Source organism: Halichoerus grypus, chromosome 2, assembly GCF_964656455.1.
Source record: "Halichoerus grypus chromosome 2, mHalGry1.hap1.1, whole genome shotgun sequence".
NCBI lineage: Eukaryota > Metazoa > Chordata > Mammalia > Carnivora > Phocidae > Halichoerus > Halichoerus grypus.
Genome location: NC_135713.1, coordinates 159,893,960 through 159,916,792, shown reverse-complemented (window position 1 = coordinate 159,916,792; position 22,833 = coordinate 159,893,960). Strand labels below are relative to the sequence as shown.

The following is a 22,833-nucleotide window of genomic DNA, read 5'->3' as shown; positions in this document are numbered from 1 at the left end:
GATATATAAAAAACCCATAACTGTCATCATACTCAATGGTTAAAAACTGAAAGCCTTTCCTCTATGATCAGGAACAAGACAAGGATGCCTGCTCTCACCACTTCTACATAGAATTCCTAGCCAGAGCAATTAGGCAAGAGAAAGAAATAAAAGGCATTTGAATTGGAATGGAGTAAGTAAAATTATTTCTGTTCATGGATAATATGATCTTAAATGTAGAAAACCCAAAAGATTTCACACGCAAAAAGCCATTAGAACTAATACATTCAGCAAAGTTGCAGGAAATGAAATCAACACACAGATATGAGTAGCATTTCTATACACTAACAATGAACAATGCAAAAAGGAAATTAACAATGCCATTTACAATAGTATCAAAAAGAATAAAATACACAGAAATAAATTTAACCAAGGAGGTGAAAGACTTGTATATTGGAAACTACAAAACATTGCTGAAAAAACTATAAAAGACATCCCGTCTTCATTGACCATAAGATTTAATACTGTTAAGATGTCAATTCCACCCAAAGTGATCTATACAGATCAATGCCATCCCTACCAAAATCTCAAAGGCATTTTTTGCAGAAATAGAAAAATCTTTCCTGAAATTCATATGTAAACTGCAGGAACCCTGAATGGTTAAAACAATTTTGGAAAAGAAAAACAAAATTGGAGGTTTCATACTTCCTAATTTCAAATCTACAGTAATCAAAACAATGTGGTTGGCATAATGACAGACACAGAGACCAAAAGAATGGAATAGACAGTCGAGAAACACACCCTTGCATATATGGACAAATGATCTTCAACAAGGATGCCAACACCACTCGATGGCAAAAAGATGGTCTCTTCAGCAAATGAGAAAACTAGATTCCATATGCAAAGAATGCAGCTGGACCCTTACCTTATACAATATACAAAAATTACCTCAAAATGGATTAAAGAGCTAAATGTAAGACCCAAAATTATATAACTCCTAGAAGAAAACATAGGAGAAAAGCTTCATGACACTGGATTAGGCAATGATTTCTTGAATGACACCAAAAACACAGACAACAGAACAAAAAAATAGACAAATGAGACTACAACAAATTCTAAAACTCCTGTGCTCAAAGGACATATCAACAGAGTGGAAAGACAATGTTTGGACTGGGAGAAAATATCTGTAAATCATATATCTGATAAAGGGTTAATATCCAAAATATATAAAGAACTCCTACAAATCAACAATAAATGATAGACAAATGTCCAATAAGTATATGAAAAGACACTCAAAACCACTAATCATTAGAGAACTGCAAATCAAAACCACAATGAGATATCACCTCATACTCATTAAGATGGTTATTACAAAAAACAAGCAAACAAACAAATAACAAGTGTCACTGAAGATGTAGAGAAACTGGAACCCTTGTACACTGTTGGTAGGAATGTAAAATGGTACAACCACTATGGAAAACAGTATCACAACTCCTCAAAAAATTAAAAATAGAAATATCATATGATCCAGCAACCCCACTGTTGGGTGTATATATATATCCAAAAGAACTGAAAGCAGGATCTCAAACAGATATCTGCACATTCACATTTATAGCAGAATTATTCACAATAGCCAAGAGGTACAAGAAATCCAATTGACCATCGGCAGATGAATGGATAAACAAAACACAGTGTGTGTGTGTGTATATATATATGTATGTAGAATGGAATAAGGTTCAGCCTTAAAAGAAATTCTGACAAATGCTACAACATGGATGAACCTTGAGGACATTATGATGACTGAACTAAGCCAGTCACAAAAAGACATACATTGTATATTCTACTTATATAAGGTATCTAAAGTAGTTAAATTCATAGAAAGAGAAAGTAGAACAGTGGTTACCAGCACCTAGAGGTAGGAGAAATGGGGAGTGCTATTACATAAGGAGTACTGAGTTTTAGTTTTGCAAGATGAAAAAGTTCTGGAGATTGGTTGCCCAACATTGTGAATATACTTAATGCTACTGAACTATAAACTTAAAAATGGTGAAGACAACAGATATTACGTGCTTTTTTACTACAATTTAAACTTTTAAAAAAAATAGAAATGACAAATTGTGAAACAAAATAAAATTCAGAATCAAAAACATGGTCAAAGTTCTATAAAGTTTACTCAGAAAAACCAAAATATGAAAAACATTCTAATTTAATAAACATAAACATACCCTCCACACACCAAGAACTCATTTGAAGCACGTCTGCCAGCAGTCCCCATCGGCATATCATCTAAAGGAGAAAGAGAAAAACACCATCAGTTCTGCTCTACCACCTGCTTAAAAAACGTAAATTGTCCCAACATGATTATTCGGAAAAATCTGAGCACCACACAAATTTACCACTTGCTTATGATGCAGTTTCCTCCACGAGTAAAAGCGGGTAAAAACCATGAGCAAAAACACTGAACACACTGCGCCCAGCTGAAAACACAGGCTGTAACCCTTCAGTGCCCACTTCTATAAACAAACATCAGGTCTTTCCAAGGTAAAGTGTCATATTTATTTCAGTGTTACGTATCCTTCACCATTTAACAGGCACGGTAAAAACTGTGCTAACGTTTTTATCATGTTCCTTTTAATACGTCACTCACCAGCGTTTTTGAGTGTTAGGCCCCTGATTCCAATTTGCCCATAAACTCTGTGGTTTTTATTGAGCAATTTTTTCAGAGAGTGGTAACTTTTAGGAACACGTTCCAGCACAACTGACTGTACACGAAGTCTAGTTCACCCCACTGTTGGAGCACCCCCATCCTGCGTAACACTCCCTGACTTGCACGGGTTGTTGAACAAGACGTCGTCGTGGAGGCTGGGGCCTCTCAAGACACTGTAGCACACACCACAGGCCGCCTTCACCTGCTCCGGTATCACCTACATATGGGAACAGAGCTGAGCTCAGAATGCAGGGGCCCCTCATTCTTGTCACTGGTATGTCCATTCTATCACATTGCCTGTGTGACTTTAAATGGCTGTAAAGGCATAATCAATGTGTAGATATGAAATAGCAGTGTTGACCAAATAAGTTTTTAAAAAGAAAAGTATAGGTTATGCTGCTAACCCATACTCAAAAAGGGGAAAAAAAGGAAACAGACACAAATATCCCTCTGAATGGCCCTAAATAAGAATTGAGAAATGCATTTATTTTAGCACATCTCAAGTCCCTGCTCTCATGAAGCTGCCATTCTAGTAATGAAAGAAGGTAATAGTGTCAGGCATGATAAGAAATATAAAGGAAAATAGGGGCCCCTGGGTGGCTCAGTCCGTTAAGCATCCGACACTTGATTTCAGCTCGGGTCATGATCTGGGGGTCATGGGATCGAGCCCTGCATCAGGCTCCACACTCTCTCAAAATAAAAAAATAATACAAATATTTTAAAATGTATATAAAGGAAAATAAATCAGGGTAAGAGAATAAAGAGAAGTGAGGAAGGAAGCTACCTATTTTATTTTTATTTTTTATTTTTTTTTAAAATTTTTTTATTGTTATGTTAATCCCCATACATTACATCATTAGTTTTAGATTTAGTGTTCCATGATTCATTGTTTGTGCATAACACCCAGTGCTCCATGCAGAACGTGCCCTCCTCAATACCCATCACCAGGCTAACCCATCCTCCCACCCCCCTCCCCTCTAGAACCCTCAGTTTGTTTTTCAGAGTCCATCGTCTCTCATGGTTCTTCTCCCCCTCCGATTTCCCCCCCTTCATTCTTCCCCTCCTGCTACATTCTTCTTCTTCTTTTTTTCTTTCTTAACATATATTGCATTATTTGTTTCAGAGGTACAGATCTGAGATTCAACAGTCTTGCACAATTCACAGCACTTACCAGAACACATACCCTCCCCAGTGTCCATCACCCAGTCACCCCATCCCTCCCACCCCACCCCCCACTCCAGCAACCCTCAGTTTGTTTCCTGAGATTAAGAATTCCTCATATCAGTGAGGTCATATGATACATGTCTTTCTCTGTTTGACTTATTTCGCTCAGCATAATACCCTCCAGTTCCATCCATGTCGTTGCAAATGGCAAGATCTTATTCCTTTTGATGGCTGCATAATATTCCATTGTATATATATACCACATCTTCTTTATCCATTCATCTGTCGATGGACATCTTGGCTCTTTCCACAGTTTGGCTATTGTGGACATTGCTGCTATAAACATCGGGGTGCACGTAGCCTTTCGGGTCCCTACTTTTGTATCTTTGGGGTAAATACCCAGTAGTGCAATTGCTGGATCATATGGTAGCTCTCTTTTCAACTTTTTGAGGAACCTCCATACTGTTTTCCAGAGTGGCTGCACCAGCTTGCATTCCCACCAACAGTGTAGGAGGGTTCCCCTTTCTCTGCATCCCCGCCAACATCTGTCATTTCCTGACTTGTTAATTTTAGCCATTCTGACTGGTGTGAGGTGGTATCTCATTGAGGTTTTGATTTGGATTTCCCTGATGCCGAGCGATATTGAACACTTTTTCATGTGTCTGTTGGCCATTTGGATGTCTTCTTTGGAAAAATGTCTGTTCATGTCTTCTGCCCATTTCTTGATTGGATTCTTTGTTCTTTGGGTGTTGAGTTTGATGAGCTCTTTATAGATTTTGGATACTAGCCCTTTATCTGATATGTCATTTGCAAATATCTTCTCCCATTCTGTCAGTTGTCTTTTGGTTTTGTTGACTGTTTCCTTTGCTTTGCAAAAGCTTTTTATCTTGATGAAGTCCCAATAGTTCATTTTTGCCCTTGCTTCCCTTGCCTTTGGCGATGTTTCTAGGAAGAAGTTGCTGTGGCTGAGGTCGAAGAGGTTGCTGCCTGTGTTCTCCTTTAGGATCTTGATGGACTCCTGTCTCACATTGAGGTCTTTCAACCATTTGGAGTCTATTTTTGTGTGTGGTGTAAGGAAATGGTCCAGTTTCATTCTTCTGCATGTGGGGAAGCTACCTATTTTAAAGAGAAGAGCTCCTGATATGGTAATGGAGGGAACAAGGTAGATGGGGCAGGGACAGAAGAAGCTACATTTCACTAAGTGTACTTCATTTTGTAGCTTTGAGTTTGGAGCCATACATAATTTAGAAACAAAATAATAAAATCAAAAGGAAAAAGCAATCCCTAGAAATCAAACGTAAAATAAAGCAAAACATTTATCATCTTTTATCATACATGACCATGTATCAACTTGTCTGGTATCACTAGAAGGGAATTTTTTCAAGTGACTTTAAAGTTCTGTAATTTGATTGGACATCCCTAATAGGATTACCCTAAGGACAAAAAGACCCACAAAAAGACTTTTTTTATTTTATTTTTTTAACTTTTATTTTATTATGTTATGTTAGTCACCATACAATACGTCACCAGTTTTGGATGCAGTGATCCATGATTCATTGTTTTCGTACAACCCCCAATGCTCCATGCAGTACGTGCCCTCCTTAATACTCATTACCGGGCTAGCCCATCCCCCCACCCCCCTCCCCTCTAAAACCCTCAGTTTGTTTCTGAGTCCATAGTCTCTCATGGTTCATCTCTCCTTTCGATTTTCTCCCCTTCATTTTTCCCTTCCTTCTCCTAATGTCCTCCATGCTATTCCTTATGCTCCACAAATAAGGGAAACCATATGATAATTGACTTTCTCTGCTTGACTTATTTCACTTAGCATAATCTCCTCTGGTTAGAATGGCAAAAACTGACAAGGCAAGAAACAACAAATGCTGGAGAGGTTGTGGAGAAATGGGAACCCTCTTACACTGTTGGTGGGAATTCAAGTTGGTACTGCCACTTTGGAAAACAGCGTGGAGATTCCTCAGAAAATTAAAAATTAAAAATTTTTAAAATTAAAAAAAAAAAATTAAAAATAGAGCTACCGTATGACCCATCAATTGCACTACGGGGTATTTACCCCATTTCACTACAGATGTAGTGAAAAGAAGGGCCATATGCACCCCAATGTTCATAGCAGCAATGTCTGCAATAGCCAAACTGTGCAAAGAGCCAAGATGCCCTTCAACAGATGAATGGGTAAGAAGATGTGGTCCATATATACAATGGAATATTACTTAGCCATCAGAAAGGATGAATACCCAACTTTTACATCAACGTGGATGGGACTGGAAAAAGACTTTTTTTAAGTGGGCTCCATGCCCAACACGGGGCTTGAACTCTTGACCATGAAGATCAAGACTAACATGCTCTACTGACTGAGTGAGCCAGGCGCTCCCATAAAAAGATTTTAAATGGTTTTAGGTAATTATCTTGTTATTTTGATATGATATCATATTATGAAAGGAGAGAAAAGAGAAGAATCTAAATTCACAAGGGCAAAATGAAAAGTCAACAGCCACAAAAATTTAGAAGTTACAAAGTTGATCGAAGTATTATTTGACCTAGGAGACCCTAGAAGACAGAATCCTCAGCCAATACAAGTTTTCCCCACATGGCATGAGGGAGTAATTCTCCAGGAGATGTGAGCAGCCCTCCAAAAAGGAAGCATAATACATAATACATCACCACTGTCCGTAAGACCCACCCCATACAAAGCTTTCAAACAACATTCTAATTTTCTATTCTTAATTATGAGTGTACAATAATTACCAAACATCCAAGGAAGGAATCTAATCTGAAACCGAGACTCCAAAACAACCTGGGAGAGATAAAAAAGAAAATATTTTCCGTAGAAAAGTAAAAAAAAAAAAAAAGTAATGTCCTCAGAGATAAAATATTGCATACTGAAATAAAAACAATACTTAGGGAGAGGGGAAGCTTCTAGAAATTAAAAATATGAGAACATAAATGATAAACTCAGTAAAAGAAAATATCAAGGAAATTTCCCTAAAATTAGAGCAGTAAGACAAAACAAAAGGAAAATCAGACAAAAGAGATAAGAAAATCAGAGGAGTGTACTCAGGTATTTGTCTTATTATTACTTTTAAACTGTATAGATGTTTTAAAGATCTAACGTGGGGACTTCTGGGTCCCGGTTTCACATGTAAGAAGCTTGGAAGTTGCCATTCTTCCCTAACAACAAGTAAAAAGCTAAAGAGACTGAAAAATGATCCAAAAGAGAGGAGGTCAGAGGCAAACTGATGCCCCAGGAATAGAGAGACAGATAGGCAAACACGTGGAGTTGTGGTTTATCTGAGAAGAGACTCAACCCGTAGAAGGCTTGAGGAAACCACAGCCAGGACAGAAAAACATGAACCGTGACTGACAATTTGCTAGAGGATCACGGTGGACAGCTCTCAGCGTTAAAAATGCCAGGAGAATCTAGTCATAGGGAGGCTCACAATATTGTCAGATTTATCTCAGGGAACTCAGATGCTCACAGTAAAACTGGAGAAAAAAATCCCCTCCTGCTTCTGGTGGGGAAGGGAAAAGGAACCGTTTTTAAATAGGTCTGAGCATTGTGTTCTTAACAAGGCCTGCCCTCAGGGGAAACCACTTCATCATCCGGAGCTTTATCTGCTGGAGTTAAGCTCCACCTAACTGAGCTGGGGGCAGGGAAATACCCAACCCCAGTGCCTTAGAGTCATCCTGTCCCACCTCAGGAAGGAGAAAGAAACTGGGGAACACTTGTGAAGCCCACAAACCAGAGACCTAGGCTCCCCAAAAGACTGAGACCTAATCACAGGACTGCAGAACACTTTCCTTCCCCCTACACCTCACCATCACATTACTAAAAGCCTACTTACAGCAGTTCCTCTTTACCCAGGACATCATGTATGACTATCAAGAAAAAGTCACAAGGCATAACAAAAGGCAAAAAACACAGATTGAAGAGACAGGGCCATGGCAAGGATGTCAGAATTACCAGACTGGAAATTTAAAATAACTATGATTAATATGCTAAGGGCCCTAATGGAAAAGACAGACAGCATGCAAGAACAGATGAGCAATGTAAAAAGAGATGGAAATCTTAACAAAGAACCAAAAAGAAATGCTAGAGATTAAAAAACAGTGTAAAGGAAATGAAGAATGCCTTTCATAGGCTTATTAGTAGACTGGACACAGCTGAGGAAAGAAGATCTGAACTAGAGAACATATTGGCAGAATCCTCAAAAACTGGAAAACAAAGTTGTTGTTTTTGTTCTAGATTTTATCCATTTATTTGACACAGAGAGGAGAGAGAGAGAGAGAGAGAGAGAGAGCAAGCACAAACGGGGCACGGAAGGCAGAGGGAGAGGGAGAAGCAGGCTTCCTGATGAGCAGGGAGTCCGATGCGGGGCTCGGTCCCAGGACCCTGGGATCGTGACCTGAGCTGAGGGCAGACGCTTAACCAAGACTGAGCTACCCCAGTGCCCCAACAAAGATTTTCTTAAAAGACAACAGAATATCCAAGGTCTGTGGGACAACTACAAAAGGTGTAACGTGTGTAATAGGATTACCAGAAAAAGAAGAAAGAACAAAAGGAACAGAGGGAAATATTGGAAACAATAATGACTGAGAATTTCCCCAAATGAATGTCCGACACCAAGCCACACATCCACAAAGCTCAGAGAGCTCCAGGCAGGATAAATGCCCAAAACAAAGACACCTAGGCAGATCATTTTTAAATTACAGAAAAATCAAAAATAAAGAAAAAAAAAATTCTGAACGAAGTCAAAAAAAGAACACCATACTTATAGAGAAACAAAGGTAAGAGCTGCATTGACTTCTCAGTCAAAAAAAGAACACCATACTTAACAGAGAAACAAAGATAAGAATTGCATTGACTTCTCAGTAATCGCACAAGCGAATAATAGTAACATTATATTCAGTTATATATGCTTAATGTATATGTTCTATGAATATATGGATAGGCTTATGTATTCTTATATTTAACTGGAATAAATGACAGCAATGATACAAGGGATGGCCGGATTTTGTTATTATAAGGGACTTCACAGTATCACACTGAAGCGTTAAAGTTTATTTGAAAGTGGACCTGGAGTGGGGCACCTGGGTGGCACAGTCGGTTAAGCGTCTGACTCTTGATTTTGGCTCAGGTCACCATCCCAGGGTCGTGAGACTGAGCCCCGTGTTGCACTCCATTCTCAGCAGGGAGTCTGCTTGAGATTCTCTCCCTCTCTCTCTGCCCCTCCTCCGCCTGCTTGTGCTCCCTCTCAAATAAATAACATCTTTAAAAAACAAAACAAACAAACAAAAAACAACCCAAAAAACAAGTTTAAAAGAATAGAAATCAATTTCTGTTCACAAACAACAACAGAATTAAACCAGAAATCAATAACAGAAAGGTAATTGGAAAATCCCCAAATACAGGGGGACTAAAAACACACTTTTTTTTTTTTAAAGATTTTATTTATTAGGGGCACCTGGGTGGCTCAGTCGTTAAGCGTCTGCCTTCGGCTCAGGTCATGATCCCAGGGTCCTGGGATGGAGCCCACATCGGGCTCCCTGCTCCGTGGGAAGCCTGCTTCTCCCTCTCACACTCCCCCTGCTTGTGTTCCCTCTCTCGCTGTGTCTCTCTCTGTCAAATAAATAAATAAAATCTTTAAAAAAAAATAAAAATAAAAAAAAAATAACGATTTTATTTATTTGAGAGAGAGAGAGAGAGCGCATGAGAGGGGGGAGGGTCAGAGGGAGAAGCAGATGCCCCGCTGAGCAGGGAGCCCAATGCAGGACTTGACCCTGGGACTCTAGGATCATGACCTGAGCCGAAGGCAGACACTTCACCAACTGAGCCACCCAGGTGTCCCTAAAAACACACTTCTAAATAACAAATTGGTCAAAGAAGAAATCTCAAGAAAAATTTTTAAGTATTTTGAACTAAATGAATTTGAAAACACAACAATCAATAAGCTTCTAGCCAGGTGAACTAAAGAAAAAAATAGAGAGGGGATACAAATTACTAATACCACAAATGAAAGAAGAGACACCAGTAGAGGTCTCACTGAAATTAAAAGGGTAATAAAGGCATACTATGAAAAACTCTATGCCCACAAATTTGACACCCTAGATGAAATGGACCAATTCTGTGAAAGACACATCTGCCAAAACTTAGGAAGAAACAGGCAATTTGAATATAGGTCTTTATCTATTAAAGAAATTGAATCAATAATAAATAGCCTTCTAAAACAGAAAGCACCAGGCCCAGATGAGTTGTCTGGTGAATTCTACCAAACACTTAAGGAAGAAATTATACCAAATCTCTATTTTCAATCTCTTTCTGAGGATAGAAGCAGAGAGAATATTTCCTAACTCATTCTATAAGTCCATCATTACCCTCATACCAACACCAGAAAAAGACATTACAAGGAGACTACAGACCAGTATTTCTCATGAACACAGATGCAAAAATCTCCAACTAAATATCAGCAAACTGAATCCAGCAATGTATAAAAAGAATTGTACACCATGACCAAATGGGATTTATCCCAGGTGTGCAAGTCTGGTTCAACATTCTAAAATTAATGTAATCTATCACATTAATAGAAAATCACAGAAAAAGTATTTGACAAAATCCAACCACCATTCATGATAAAAACACAGTAAACTAAGAATGGAGGGGAACTGTCTCAACTTGATAAAGAATAGCTACAAAAAGCTACTGCTAACATAATACTAAATAGTGAGAAACTCCAAGCTTTCCCACTAAGATTGGGTAAAAATATATGGATGTCCTCTCTCTTTCTTTTTTTTTTCCCACTGACTTTTTATTGGCTGTGGTTATTACAGTTTCATATAATCTGTGAAGAAAGTCCTCTTTCACCACTTCTTTTCAACACTGCACTGGAAGTCCTTGCTAATGCAGTAAGTCAAGAAAAGGAAATGAAAGGTATACAGCTTGGGAAGGTAAACATAAAACTATTGTTCAAAGATGACATGATTATCTATGTAAAAAAAAATATGAAAGAATTGACAAAAACCTCCTGGAACTAATAAGTAATTAAAGCAAGGTTGCAGGATATAAGGTAAATATTTAAAAAGTAAATTGCTTTCCTATATCTCAATAATAAACAACTAAAATTTGAAATTAAAAACACAACACCATTTATATCAGCACCCCCCAAAATGAAATATTTAGGTATAAATCTAACAAAAGTCATACAAGGTCTGTATGAGGAAAACTACAAAACTGATGAATGAAATCAAAGAAGAACTACATAAATGGAGAGATATTCTATGTTTTTGGATAGGAAGACTAAATATTGTAAACATGTCAGTTCTTCCCAACTTGATCTATAGATTCACTACAATCCCAGTGAAAATCCCAGCAATTTATTTTATGGATATTGACAAACTAATTCTAATGGTTAAATGGAGAGGCAAAGGACCCACAATAGCCAACAGAATACTGAAACAGAAGGACAAAGGACTGACACTACCCAACTTCAAGACTTACTATAAAACTACAGTAATCAAGACAGTGTTGTATTGGCAAAAGAACAAACAGATCAATGGAACAGAACAGGGAGACCAGAAAGAGAGCCCCCAAAATATAGTCAACTGATCTTTGACAGAGGAGCAAAGACAATACAATGGAGCAAAGACAGTCTTCAACAAATAATGCTGTAATAATTAGATACCCACAGACAAAAAAAAAAATTCATCTAGATGTAGACCTTTCGAAAAAATTAACTCAAAATGGGCCACAGACCTAAATGTAAAAGAAAAAAAAATGCAAATATTGTAGAAGATAACATAACCTAGAGGACCTTGGGTATCATGATACCAACACTAAACACAATCCATGAAAGAAAGAAATTTATTTAAATGATTTAATTAATCTCTAGTGATTATTAAAATTAAAAACTGCTCTGTGAAAGACAATATCAAGAGAATGGAATATAAGCTACAGACTGAACAAAGATATCTGCAAAAGAATATTTGCAAAAGACACATCTGATAAAGGACTGTTATCCCAAGTATAGAGAGAACTCTTAAAGCTCAACAATAAGATAACAGACAACCCAACTGAAAAATGGGCCAAAGATCTTTTTTTTTTTTTTTTAAGATTTTATTTATTTATTCGACAGAGAGACAGCAAGAGAGGGAACACAAGCAGGGGGAGCGGGAGAGGGAGAAGCAGACTCCCCGCGGAGCAGGGAGCCCGATGTGGGGCTCGATCCCAGGACCCTGGGATCATGACCTGAGCTGAAGGCAGATGCTTAACCGACTGAGCCACCCAGGCGCCCCTGGGCCAAAGATCTGAACAGACACCTCACCAAAGAAGATCTATGGATGGTGAATAAGCATATGAAAAGATGCTGAACATCAGATGTCATCAGAGAAATGCAAATTAAAACAACGAGACACCACTGCACATCTACTAGAACAGCCCTCCCTGGAGCACTGACACCACCAAATGCTGGTAAACTCATGGAACAACAGGAACTCCCATTCACTGTTGGTGGGAATGCAAGATGGTACAGCCACTTGGGAAGAGTTTGGTGTTTTCTGACAAAACTAAACATGCCCTTACCATACCGGACAGCAGTCATGCTCCTTGGTATTTATCCAAAGGAGCTGCACACTTATGTCCACACAAAAACCTGCACACAGATGTTTATAGTAGCTTTATTCTTAATTGTCAAAACCTGGAAGCAATCAAAGTGTCCTTCAATAGGTAAATGGACAAACTGTGGTACAGAACTATAGAGACAATAAAAAGATCAGTGGTTTCCAAGGGACGGGTGGGGAGCTCAGAGGATTTTTAGGGCACTGAAAATGCTCTCTATATTATAATGATGGATAAATGTCATTACACCTTTCTCCAAACCCAAAGAATGTACAACAACAAGAATGAATTCTAAGTAGACCATGGACGTTGGGTGATTGTGACGTGTCAATGTAGGTTTATCCTCTGGTATTATCCCTTTAACATCTGGTGAGTATGTTGAGAATGGGGAGGGGCAGGGGGTATGTGGGAAACTGGTACCCTCCTCTCAGTTTTGTTGTAAACCTAAAACTGCTCTAAAAAAAAATAAAATCTTTGGGGCACCGGTGTGGCTCAGTCGGTTGAGTGTCCAACTCTTGATTTCAGCTCAGATCATCATCTCAGGGTTGTGAGATCGAGCCCCGCATTGGGTTCAGTGCAGAGTCTGCTTGGGATTCCCTCTCTCCCTCTCCCTCTGCCCCTCCCCCCACTTGCTCTTATTCTTTCTAAATGAATAAAAATCTTTGAAAAATATATGCATGATACATTTTACAATAACAAATTTTTAATAACTAAAGAGAAGGGTGTGGGGATGCCTGCCTTCAGCTCAGGGCATGATCCCATGGTCCTGGGATCGAGTCCCACATCAGGCTCCTTGCCGAGCAAGGAGCCTGCTTCTCCCTCTGCCTCCCTCTCCCCCTGCTTGTGCTCTCACTCTTTCTCTCTGACAAATAAACAAATAAAATCTTTAAAAAAATAAAAAGAAAAAGAAGGGTGTGGCCAACTATAACAAATGCTGTAAACACATCAAAAAGATGAAGACTGAGAAATGACCTGAGATTTGGAAGCACAAAGACCTCGACAGGAGCATTTTTGGAAAAAAAAAATTGCAAATACAGTATTTACACAAGGACAAAAAACAAAGGTAACTAGAATAAGACAAAAGATGTGAATGTCCTTTATGTAGGAAAATATAAATATCTATCAAAACACATTAAGGAAACCTAAATAAGTGGAGAAACATACTTTTTTTTTTTTAGATTTTATTTAAATTCAAGTTAGTTAAGGTATAGTGTATTACTAGTTTCAGGGGTAGAATTTAGTGGTTTATCAGTTGCATACAACACTCAGTGCTCATTCTATCAAGTGCCCTCCTTAATGCCCATCGCCCAGTTACCCTATCCCCCCACCCACCTCCCCTCCAGCAACCCTCAGTTTGTTCCCTAGAGTTAAGAGTCTTTTATGGCTTGCCTCCCTCTCTGTTTTTATCCTATTTCACTTTTCCTTCCCTTCCCCTATGATCCTGTTTTGTGAGAAACATATAGTCTTGATTTGACAATTTAATATTGTAAAGATCATTAACTGTCCCTGTATAGGTCTTTTAAAATCAACACAATTCCCATCAAAATCCCCAAATGGGGGGCGCCTGGGTGGCTCAGTCGTTAAGCGTCTGCCTTCGGCTCAGGTCATGATCCCAGGGTCCTGGGATCGAGCCCCGCATCGGGCTCCCTGCTCGGCAGGAAGCATGCTTCTCCCCCTTCCACTCCCCCTGCTTGTGTTCCTGCTCTTGCTATCTCTCCCTCTGTGTCAAATAAATAAATAAAATCTTAAAAAAAAAAAAAAAAATCCCCAAATGGTTTTTTGTAAGATTTGTCAAGCTGCAATTAGATGACATTGGCGCAAAAGGCGTCAAGAGTAGCCAGGGTGATTCCAAAGAATACTAGAATGCTCTCTACCATCACCCCTCCCCACAATCTCTCTCTCTCTCTCTCTCTCACACACACACACACACACACACACACACACACCAATTTAAAAATGATTATAATACAAATAGACCAATGGAATAAATAGAAAACCTTAAAACAAACCCAACTTGTCTGTACCAATATTTCACAGATTTGAAGTTGAAAATTTCTAGAGTACCCATGTGGAAGGAACTCTGACACAAGGACATCTGTTACAATACATTTTGAATAGTGAAAAGATAGAAATTATCCAGGTAACCCTCAGCAGAGAAATGGATAAACTTGTGGTTTAATTGTACTACAAAATTCAGATATTACAATAAACTACATACATATCTAGATCTGTATCTAGATACATAGCAAAAACATGAGTAAAAAACCAAGCTATAATAACGTTCCTTATACCATTTACTTAAAACTGTAAAACACAAGAATACTGTATGTTATTTATAGATACAGGCATATGTGAAAGTATTAAAAAAATCTACAGTAAGAATTTACCTCTGGCAAGAGTAGAACAAGGAAAAGGACTTTAGCTGTACCTTTAGAGCATTTTACATCTTTAAAAGACATCTAAAACAATGTGGCCAAACTTTGACATAAATAAAATTAGAATGGTGGTGGACTTGAGTATCTGCTGTATTATTTCCTGCTTGAAATACTGCATAATTTTTCATTTTAATTCCTTTTTTAAAATAGAAGAAAACCACTGTATTCTGGATTTTTAAAGGTAACTCCCAGTTGTCGGAGCACCAATGGTGAACCACCCCACCTACCCCTGCAGCTCTGTCCGTGCTCCCCCTGCCCCAGTCGATACACCCCGGAGCTCGCTTGCTCTGGGGATGACGGCCTTCACAACAACTAGCACGATGCCTAACGGCAGCAGCTGTAAAACTTGACAAACAACTACACAGACCTCTTGATACGAACTTATCCAACCATCTGCACCTGCACATGGTCAACTTGATACTATTCAATTATTGAAGGAACCCAATTTCTGGTTTTCTGATCCTGTTCCTTCACAACCAAACCACAGTTCCTTCTTCCTCCATGGTTTTGTCTAACTTCTTTTTTTGTAGGTTTTCTGGTGCCCTTTGCTACTCCTTAGAGCCCTGACCATATTTAGTCAAGTTGGATTCTGCTTCCTTTATAAAAATTCTTCCCATATATTTATGAAACTCATTCCTGACCTCATGCCAGTCTCTCCTGAAGGGCCTCCAGACTGGTTTTAACCTCCCTTGACTCTTAGGTTGTTTTTGCAAAACAGGTCTTCCCTTCATGCCTTTCCTTAAATTTCATTTCTCTCATTCTGCTGACTTTTCTATTTCTTTCTGGGTGGACACAAACAGAATTGGAGATCATTTCCTGCAACTTTTCATCTACCTTCAGAACCCAGTTACTGCTTTATGGAAGGTGACTGAGCAGAGCTAAAACGTAGGTAGGTAGTTCTGGGAATTCAAACAACTAAATAAAGTGCCCCCTTTGAAAAGGTGGCCTACACGAGAGAGCATGACATAGAAGTTAAAAATAAATGCTAGGCTAGTAAATTAAGAAAAATAATGTGTACAAGTAGAAAAGATTCTCACATGAGTGGTCTGACGAGATGCTGTGTGGAACGAAAACAAAGTCATCCGTGTCACAAGAGGAGTTCTTGCTACTAGCACTGGTAGAGTCTTTGGACACCTGCAGGTAGTTGGGAGGACCCAACGGTGGGGAGCATAAGTTTTCTTCCTGAATATGCTGCATATCTGGAAGGGACTAAAATTAACAACATAAAATTAAAACTGGCCTAATAATAAAACGCACGTCAGAATAGCCATTCGACTAAGGAATATTGTCTTCATACAAGTGGGCATAAAGTTCAATTCCATCTTAAAACTTCAAAAAAAAAAAAAATCTCTTTGGAAAATCTTTCCCTTAGAAAAGCTTTTTAGTTTAAAGTGTCTTTGTATAAAGACTTCTAAAATGTTTTCCAAAAATGATACTTAAAAATATATCATACCACTTATCATGTACACGTCTGCCTCTCCTGAAATTTCTGAGGGGTGTTTTTATCATCTCAACAGTCCCAGATTTGGCTCCTGGCCTAGCAAAGCAGGTGCTCAGTAACTCTTCACTTGATGACCAAAATACAGTGTCCAGGGACTTTAGACTAATGACATCCTGCAGACATTTTAAAAAGTTTTAAACTTCCAATGAAGAAAACAATATAAACAGGAAAGCAAGAGACCATGTTCTGTAAAAAAGTAAATAAATCAATAAGGATAACTGCATTCAAGCCTAGAGATTTATGTACACTCACAGAAAGAAAGATCTGGAAAACCTTACAGGTTGTGGGTATGTTCCTTTTGTTCCTCTTTTGTTAGGGGGAGGAGTGGGTTTGCAGGCGATAGGACAGGAAGGAAAGGAAAGCACTGCAAAATGTATATAAGCAAATACTCAGATGTAAGCAGTTACATGCCCTTTGGCATTTGCCTAGTTCAAGGACTCAAGTGACACCTCTAATTAAATGTCTTGATTACACAATGGTTTTCTGAAACAATGAACTTCCTAGCTTATTGTGTTAAGTCCCCTATGACCCTGTTTAACCTCTGTTTCTATTTAAGAAAAGGAAAAATACTACACAATGCCCTTTAAACTTAAACTCCCCAATCTTAAACACCCAATTCACTGTTAGCTCTCCTTTGAATGTCACTGTGCAATGAAATCTGTCTCACATCTCCTATTGTGTGTGTGTCTGTGTGTGTGTGTGTGTGTGTGTGAGACACACAAATGACACACAATCCCCTCATCACTTTTTAGAGAGACCTTATGTGTCAAGGTAATCAAGCGAAGGGACAATGGAAAGACTAACAGGACTGACCGTCTACCATGGGCTAGACACTGTTGAGAACTTTCCACGTCTTCCCTAACCAGTCCTGTTCTGAAACCCATTTCACATATATATAAATAAACAAAGCTCAGAAGTTTGGGAAACTTGCCTGAGATCACACAGCCAAAAGCGGTCAAGCTGAGATGTGATTCCAAGCATCTAACTCCACAATTTCTTTCCAGTGGTTTAGGCAGGCACTTTCTCAAGTAAACTTGTCTGCACCCACAGCATCTGAGTGGAAGAGATCTTCTCCTCGATAGTCTCTCCACCCTTGCTCTAAGTCTATTCCCCTCCACCTCCTCAGAGACCTGGACCAGCTCCCCCTGCTCCTGAAGCTCTCACCCTCTCCCTTTCCTCTGGCTTTCTTCCCCTCTGCACATAAACACATTCCATTTTCTCACACCTCAAATCCCTGCAGTCCTCTTAATTAACCATCTTCTCTCACTTCCTTACTTTTTAACAATGTCTCTCGAAATTATCATTCTTCACTGACTCAAACTCCTCACCTCCTATGTATCACTCAACCCACCATAATCACTTTCTGCCTTCAACTGTCCAATAAGACGGTCTTTATCAGGCTTACCATTCACTCCCACTGCCAAGTCATGTGGACACGTGCTCTATTCCTTAAGTTACCTGAACTCTGTTTCATCTGCACTGCGGACCACTCTTGACACTCTACCCCTTCATTCAGTGAGCCTGCTTCTTAGTCTGTTTTGTGGGTAACTGCTTCTTGTTTGTCCCTTAAAGGAGAGGGATAAGAATGTGGAGTTCCCCAAGGTGCCACCCTGGGCCCTCTGCTCCTCACATTTTTATACTTACCCTGGCGACCACTCTCACCCTCCTTCAAGTACCACCACACCTCTGCAGCGTAGGTCTCTCCGGTGAGCATGGACTAACTCACCACCTTCCCACTCCAAAGCACTCCTCCCCACACTCCCTGACTGAGCGACTTCACCATCATCCATCCATTCAGTCCCCAGTTCAAGCAATTCCAGGCTCGGCAAACTCTACCCTTCTCTTACCTAGCCCCCACCTTCCCGCACGCCCTCATTCTCAGAAAACAAAATGAATGAGCTCAGGCCCTCATTCTGAGAAAAACAAAAACAAAACAAGAAAGGTGCAGTAGTCTGCAGTGTTCTCTTTCCTCTGATAGAGAGACCACTCTACTCTCTACTAGTCTCAAATCCAGCCTTCCACCCTGCTTTCGGAAGAATCGAGCTAAGACACACAGCGGGTCACAGCACACCTCCACCTAAAAGCATTCAGATGGCTCACCACAGCCAAATCCCATCAGGATACAGCAGTTCCCTGCCTCTCTAGCTTTACCTACCCCTCCCCACACCACCAATGCTCTCTGCATCCACCCAGCCTGGACTGCTCAGAGAAGCCTTGTCCACAGAACTTCCAACAATGATGGAGACATGGATCTACTAGCCATAGACAGCTACTGAACACTTGAAAGGGGCTAATGTGACTAAGGAACAAACTTTTAAATTTCACTTAATTCTAACAAATTTAAGTGGGCCCGGGGGGTTAGAGAATACTTTCAGTGGGTCATGCTTCCATGACTTCATGAATGGGGATATCTCTGCCTACAATGCCATTCTTTTACTAATTCACCTTGCTAAGTCTTTCTTTAAAACTCTGCTCAATGTCCTCCCCTGAGCAGCCTTCCTGAGTTCTTGGTCTGATTTCATGCTCCCCATTCATGTTCCCACAGGCAATAAAGAGACACACACATATGCTTCCAACAGTGATTGCTTTACCTACCTCTTCTCCACAAAACTAAATGAAAAGCTCCTTAATGTAAGAGATCTGGTCATTTCATTCATTCGTATTAAATGAAACCTTATAGAAACTAGGTGTCTAATAAATGTTATGAAACCAAGAAATGTTCAAGAAATATTATCTGAATAGCATTTAACCTATAGCCAATATCATAACTCAAAGACTGATTTGGATTTTTTTTTCCTTTCAAAGATTTCTCTGGAATCAAGTAGCAGCTGGATATTTGTGTGAGAATGTAAAAAAAGAGAATGTTGTATGTGCATGACTATGTGTATCAACCCTCCATATGAGAGTCTACTCCAGCCGTAGGAAGGAAGGGGATGCATGCATAAAATTATCTTATATTTGGCAGGTTACATTAAAAGCAAGACCTATTAAACCATCCCATTTCTCACTATCTGGAAATTAGAAACATTCTGGATTTCCTTTTATTCTCCAGCTTTCTTTTTTCACTTTTTATTTTCACTTCAAACATTAGCTTTTTTTTTTTTTTTAAGTCGGCTCCACACCCAGCGTGGAGCCCAGTGCAGAGCTTGAACTCACGACCCTGAGACCAAGACCTGAGCTGAGATCAAGAGTTTGACGCTTAACGGACTGAGCCACCCAGGCGCCCCAAGCATTAGCTTTTAATAAAAGCCTTCTAAAAATGGTTTACCCACCAAAGTTTTTAGCATCTAAATATGCCTCTTCTCTTCCTCTGGCATGTCCTCACTCCTGTTAGCACTCCATCTCTTCCCCAGCAGCCTGAGCCTAGCTCTGTATGCTCTCCCTTTCAATGCTACCCCACCCAACAGAAAACCCCAACTCGCTCTCTCCAGATAAAGCAATTTCCAATTCAATGTCCCTCCTACTGGACCCTCTCTTTCTCATTCCTTGGTCATTCTACAAACAGGCTCCTTTCTTCTTGCTCTCTCCCACATCTCTCTCATAATTAGATTCTTCCCTGTGGTTCCTTTCTCAAGCATAAACTTTGCTTTTCATATTATGTCTCACACTGTATCAAATATAGACTTCATAATAATAGCTACAGTTTATCAAGTACCCACTCCCACTGCTGTTGAAGCACAGGTTCATGAAGCCTGCCTTACAGATGAAGGAGCCATGGCTCAGCTCTGGAACCGACCTGCTCCAAGTTAAGGGTGAGCAAGCAGCCTGGCCAGCACTGAAGTCAGTGTGCCTGGCTCCAAATAAAGCCAACTGTCTTTCCATGTCGGTACACTTCCTCTGCATTTCTCCCCAGTCACTCCAAATCCAGTGTTTTCTTATATTCCAGACTGAGCAGGAAATCCACAACACTTTTTTTCCGTCTTAGTTTTTTTTTTTTTTTTTTTTTTAATTCATGGGACTATAATGTCTTATTAGCCCATCTGCTTTTTCTAACTTGGTTTAAGTCTGCAGGGTTAGGCAAAAAGGATTTTTGCCAGTTTTAGGACTCGTCTGTTTGCGATCGGCTGCGTCAGCATCTGCTTTAGCTATGGGCTGTTAGGTTTTCCTTGAAATTAATAATAACAGCAGTTGCCACTTACTGAGTACTATGTACCAGACATTGTAGTAAAGTGGTTTTGCTCATTTATCCTTAAAAAACCCTATGAAATAGGTCAATTACACTCGCTTTCCAGATGAGAAACAGGCTCAAAGAGATTAAGTCATTTGTCCGGGTTAATGTGGCAAGTAAGGAATGCAGAAGCTCCCAAGCCCCATGCTCTTTAACCTCTGAGGGGAACCCACTAATTATACAATCACCTCCTTTTATCACTGCCCCACCCTCTGCCAGCAGAATTCAAGAAATTCATGTCTGCCAGGCTAATTTGGAAAATATTCACAATAGCTGACACAAGGGCCCGTGGACCTTCAGCTGATGGAAAAGCCTCAAGCTCACAACCCACACTGCAACAGAGATTTGGGGAAAGGGTCAGAAAAGGGCAGAGTAAAACCCTGGGAGAGTGGAGCAGAAATTCTCAGGATCTAGAAGAAGCACTTAGGTTGGAGGGGAGAAAGCCATGGAGAAAACGGCCTGGGAAGCCCAGGGGAGGGAAGAGGCTGGTGTGGAGCAACTCTTGAAGGGCTGGTAACCATCATTATGGGAACTGAAGTCAGAAGAATGTGGCTCAGAGGTCACTCACCACCACTGGAAATTCTATGTACAATAAATATCCAAACTGATGTGATGATAGAGAAAATAAATAGTTATAACCTATCTACTTGTGATGGGTACTCTTTGCAATTATCATCCTTCCCAACCTCTAGGGCATGAAAAGGTGAGAGTACTGTACTCCCTGTTTAGAGGGAAAGGGCCCAGAGGGGTGCCATTTCTTGCTAAAGCTTACACAGCTAAATAAGGGCAGAGGTCCAAATCTAGGTCCATTTGACTCAACAATCACGCTCTCTGCCCAAACCGCAGCAGCACTAGGAACTGCACATCAAAAGGATGTCCACAGTGTATTGGCAGGCTCCCTACGAACAGAGGCAATAGCACTAACTCTGAAATTATGTTTAGTAAAACCAGAACTTACTGGTGGAGAGGCAAAACGACAAGATGGAGAGCTACCACAGGAGCTTCCAGAGCCAGAGCCAGCATACACGGGCACCGGAACCGGGCAGGCTGGGGAAGAAACACAGATGAGAGAGACGCCACTCTGCAGGGCAATTACACGGCTCGTCTAACAGAAAACCTGTCGAAACCACGACCTCTTTGCATTGACCAAAAATTCATTCACCTACTTATTAGAGCTCCCATGGGTAGAACTACAACTGCAGCAATTACTACAACTATTTCAACTGGGATTTGGAAAAAAAATGACTGTGTAATTCAATAAATAAAGCTACAGGTATTGAAGAAAAGCTCAATGAAATCTTGAGAAGCACAATCAAAAAGTAATTTTGTGACACAAAATGCTAATTTTCCCTTAAGTCTGCCTTCACTCTTCAAGTAAAAATGCAAAAAAATGGGTACTCACATTTTTTCACTGGAACTTGCTCAAGAAAAGGATGGCTGAAAAACGCTTCTGTAATGAAAAAAGGAGAATGCAACCCTTAAACTGAGGTTGACTAGCAGACAGGTTAATCTTGTCGATGTATTGAACAGTGTCTTTGAGATCATAATTATTATTAACTTCTTTATGTAGCCTCCATCTCCTTCCACTGTAAAAGCCTATGATTTTTATAAGTCATCTACAAAATGATCAGATTATAATTTAAAATAATAATTGTGAATTTTGCAAACACACGTTACCAAGGCGGCAGGCCCCGAGCAACCGAGGCAGACGTGTTCTGGGACCTGTGCTGCCCCTGCTAAGCACGTACGGGAAGCACAGCTGTGGTTAACTGTCCTACAAGGCAATCCAGGCAGCTGATTTATACAATAAATCCCATCCTTCTATCCCAGAGGAGAGATTCCTGCAGCTGGTTTCACTTTTTTTTTTTTTTAAATCTGTAAGTCTGATTTAATTTCTTTGGCTGTCCACCAAGGATAAAACCTACACAATAAGGCTGCTAATTAGGTAAAGATAAGTAAGTCGGTGAGGACATGGCCATTCATTACTTTCTTTACCTTCCTGTGTACTTTACTTTCTTTACCTTCCCATTTCACTATTTCTTTAAAAACCCACAAAGATAACCTCCTGTGTCATGAAGTCCCAGACCCGTATGCTAGTAAATCTCTCAGAGCAGGCAAGGAGGGCGGCACAACACCAGCGTGGGGGTTTAAATGAGGTGATACGAGATCAGGAAAAGCTTAACTCAGGGCCAGTCTAAAGTATCTTCTACTCTGAACGGTCCCCATGAGTCTCACTGATACAAATCGCCAAAAGCC

General features: G+C 39.9%; 1 protein-coding gene across 2 annotated transcripts in view; it reads right to left on the bottom strand.

Annotated features, from left to right (window-relative positions):
- The window catches only part of ULK2 (unc-51 like autophagy activating kinase 2), an 83,406-nt gene that overhangs the window by 31,866 nt on the left and 28,707 nt on the right, over positions 1 to 22,833 (bottom strand). For both annotated transcript variants that reach the window (XM_078067994.1, XM_036073458.2), the window contains exons 11-14: positions 21,980 to 22,027; positions 21,536 to 21,624; positions 15,946 to 16,117; positions 2,205 to 2,265 (exon numbers count right to left, since the gene is read on the bottom strand). In XM_078067994.1, coding sequence (XP_077924120.1) covers positions 2,205 to 2,265; positions 15,946 to 16,117; positions 21,536 to 21,624; positions 21,980 to 22,027 — 370 coding nt within the window. The remainder of the gene's footprint in view (positions 1 to 2,204; positions 2,266 to 15,945; positions 16,118 to 21,535; positions 21,625 to 21,979; positions 22,028 to 22,833) is intronic.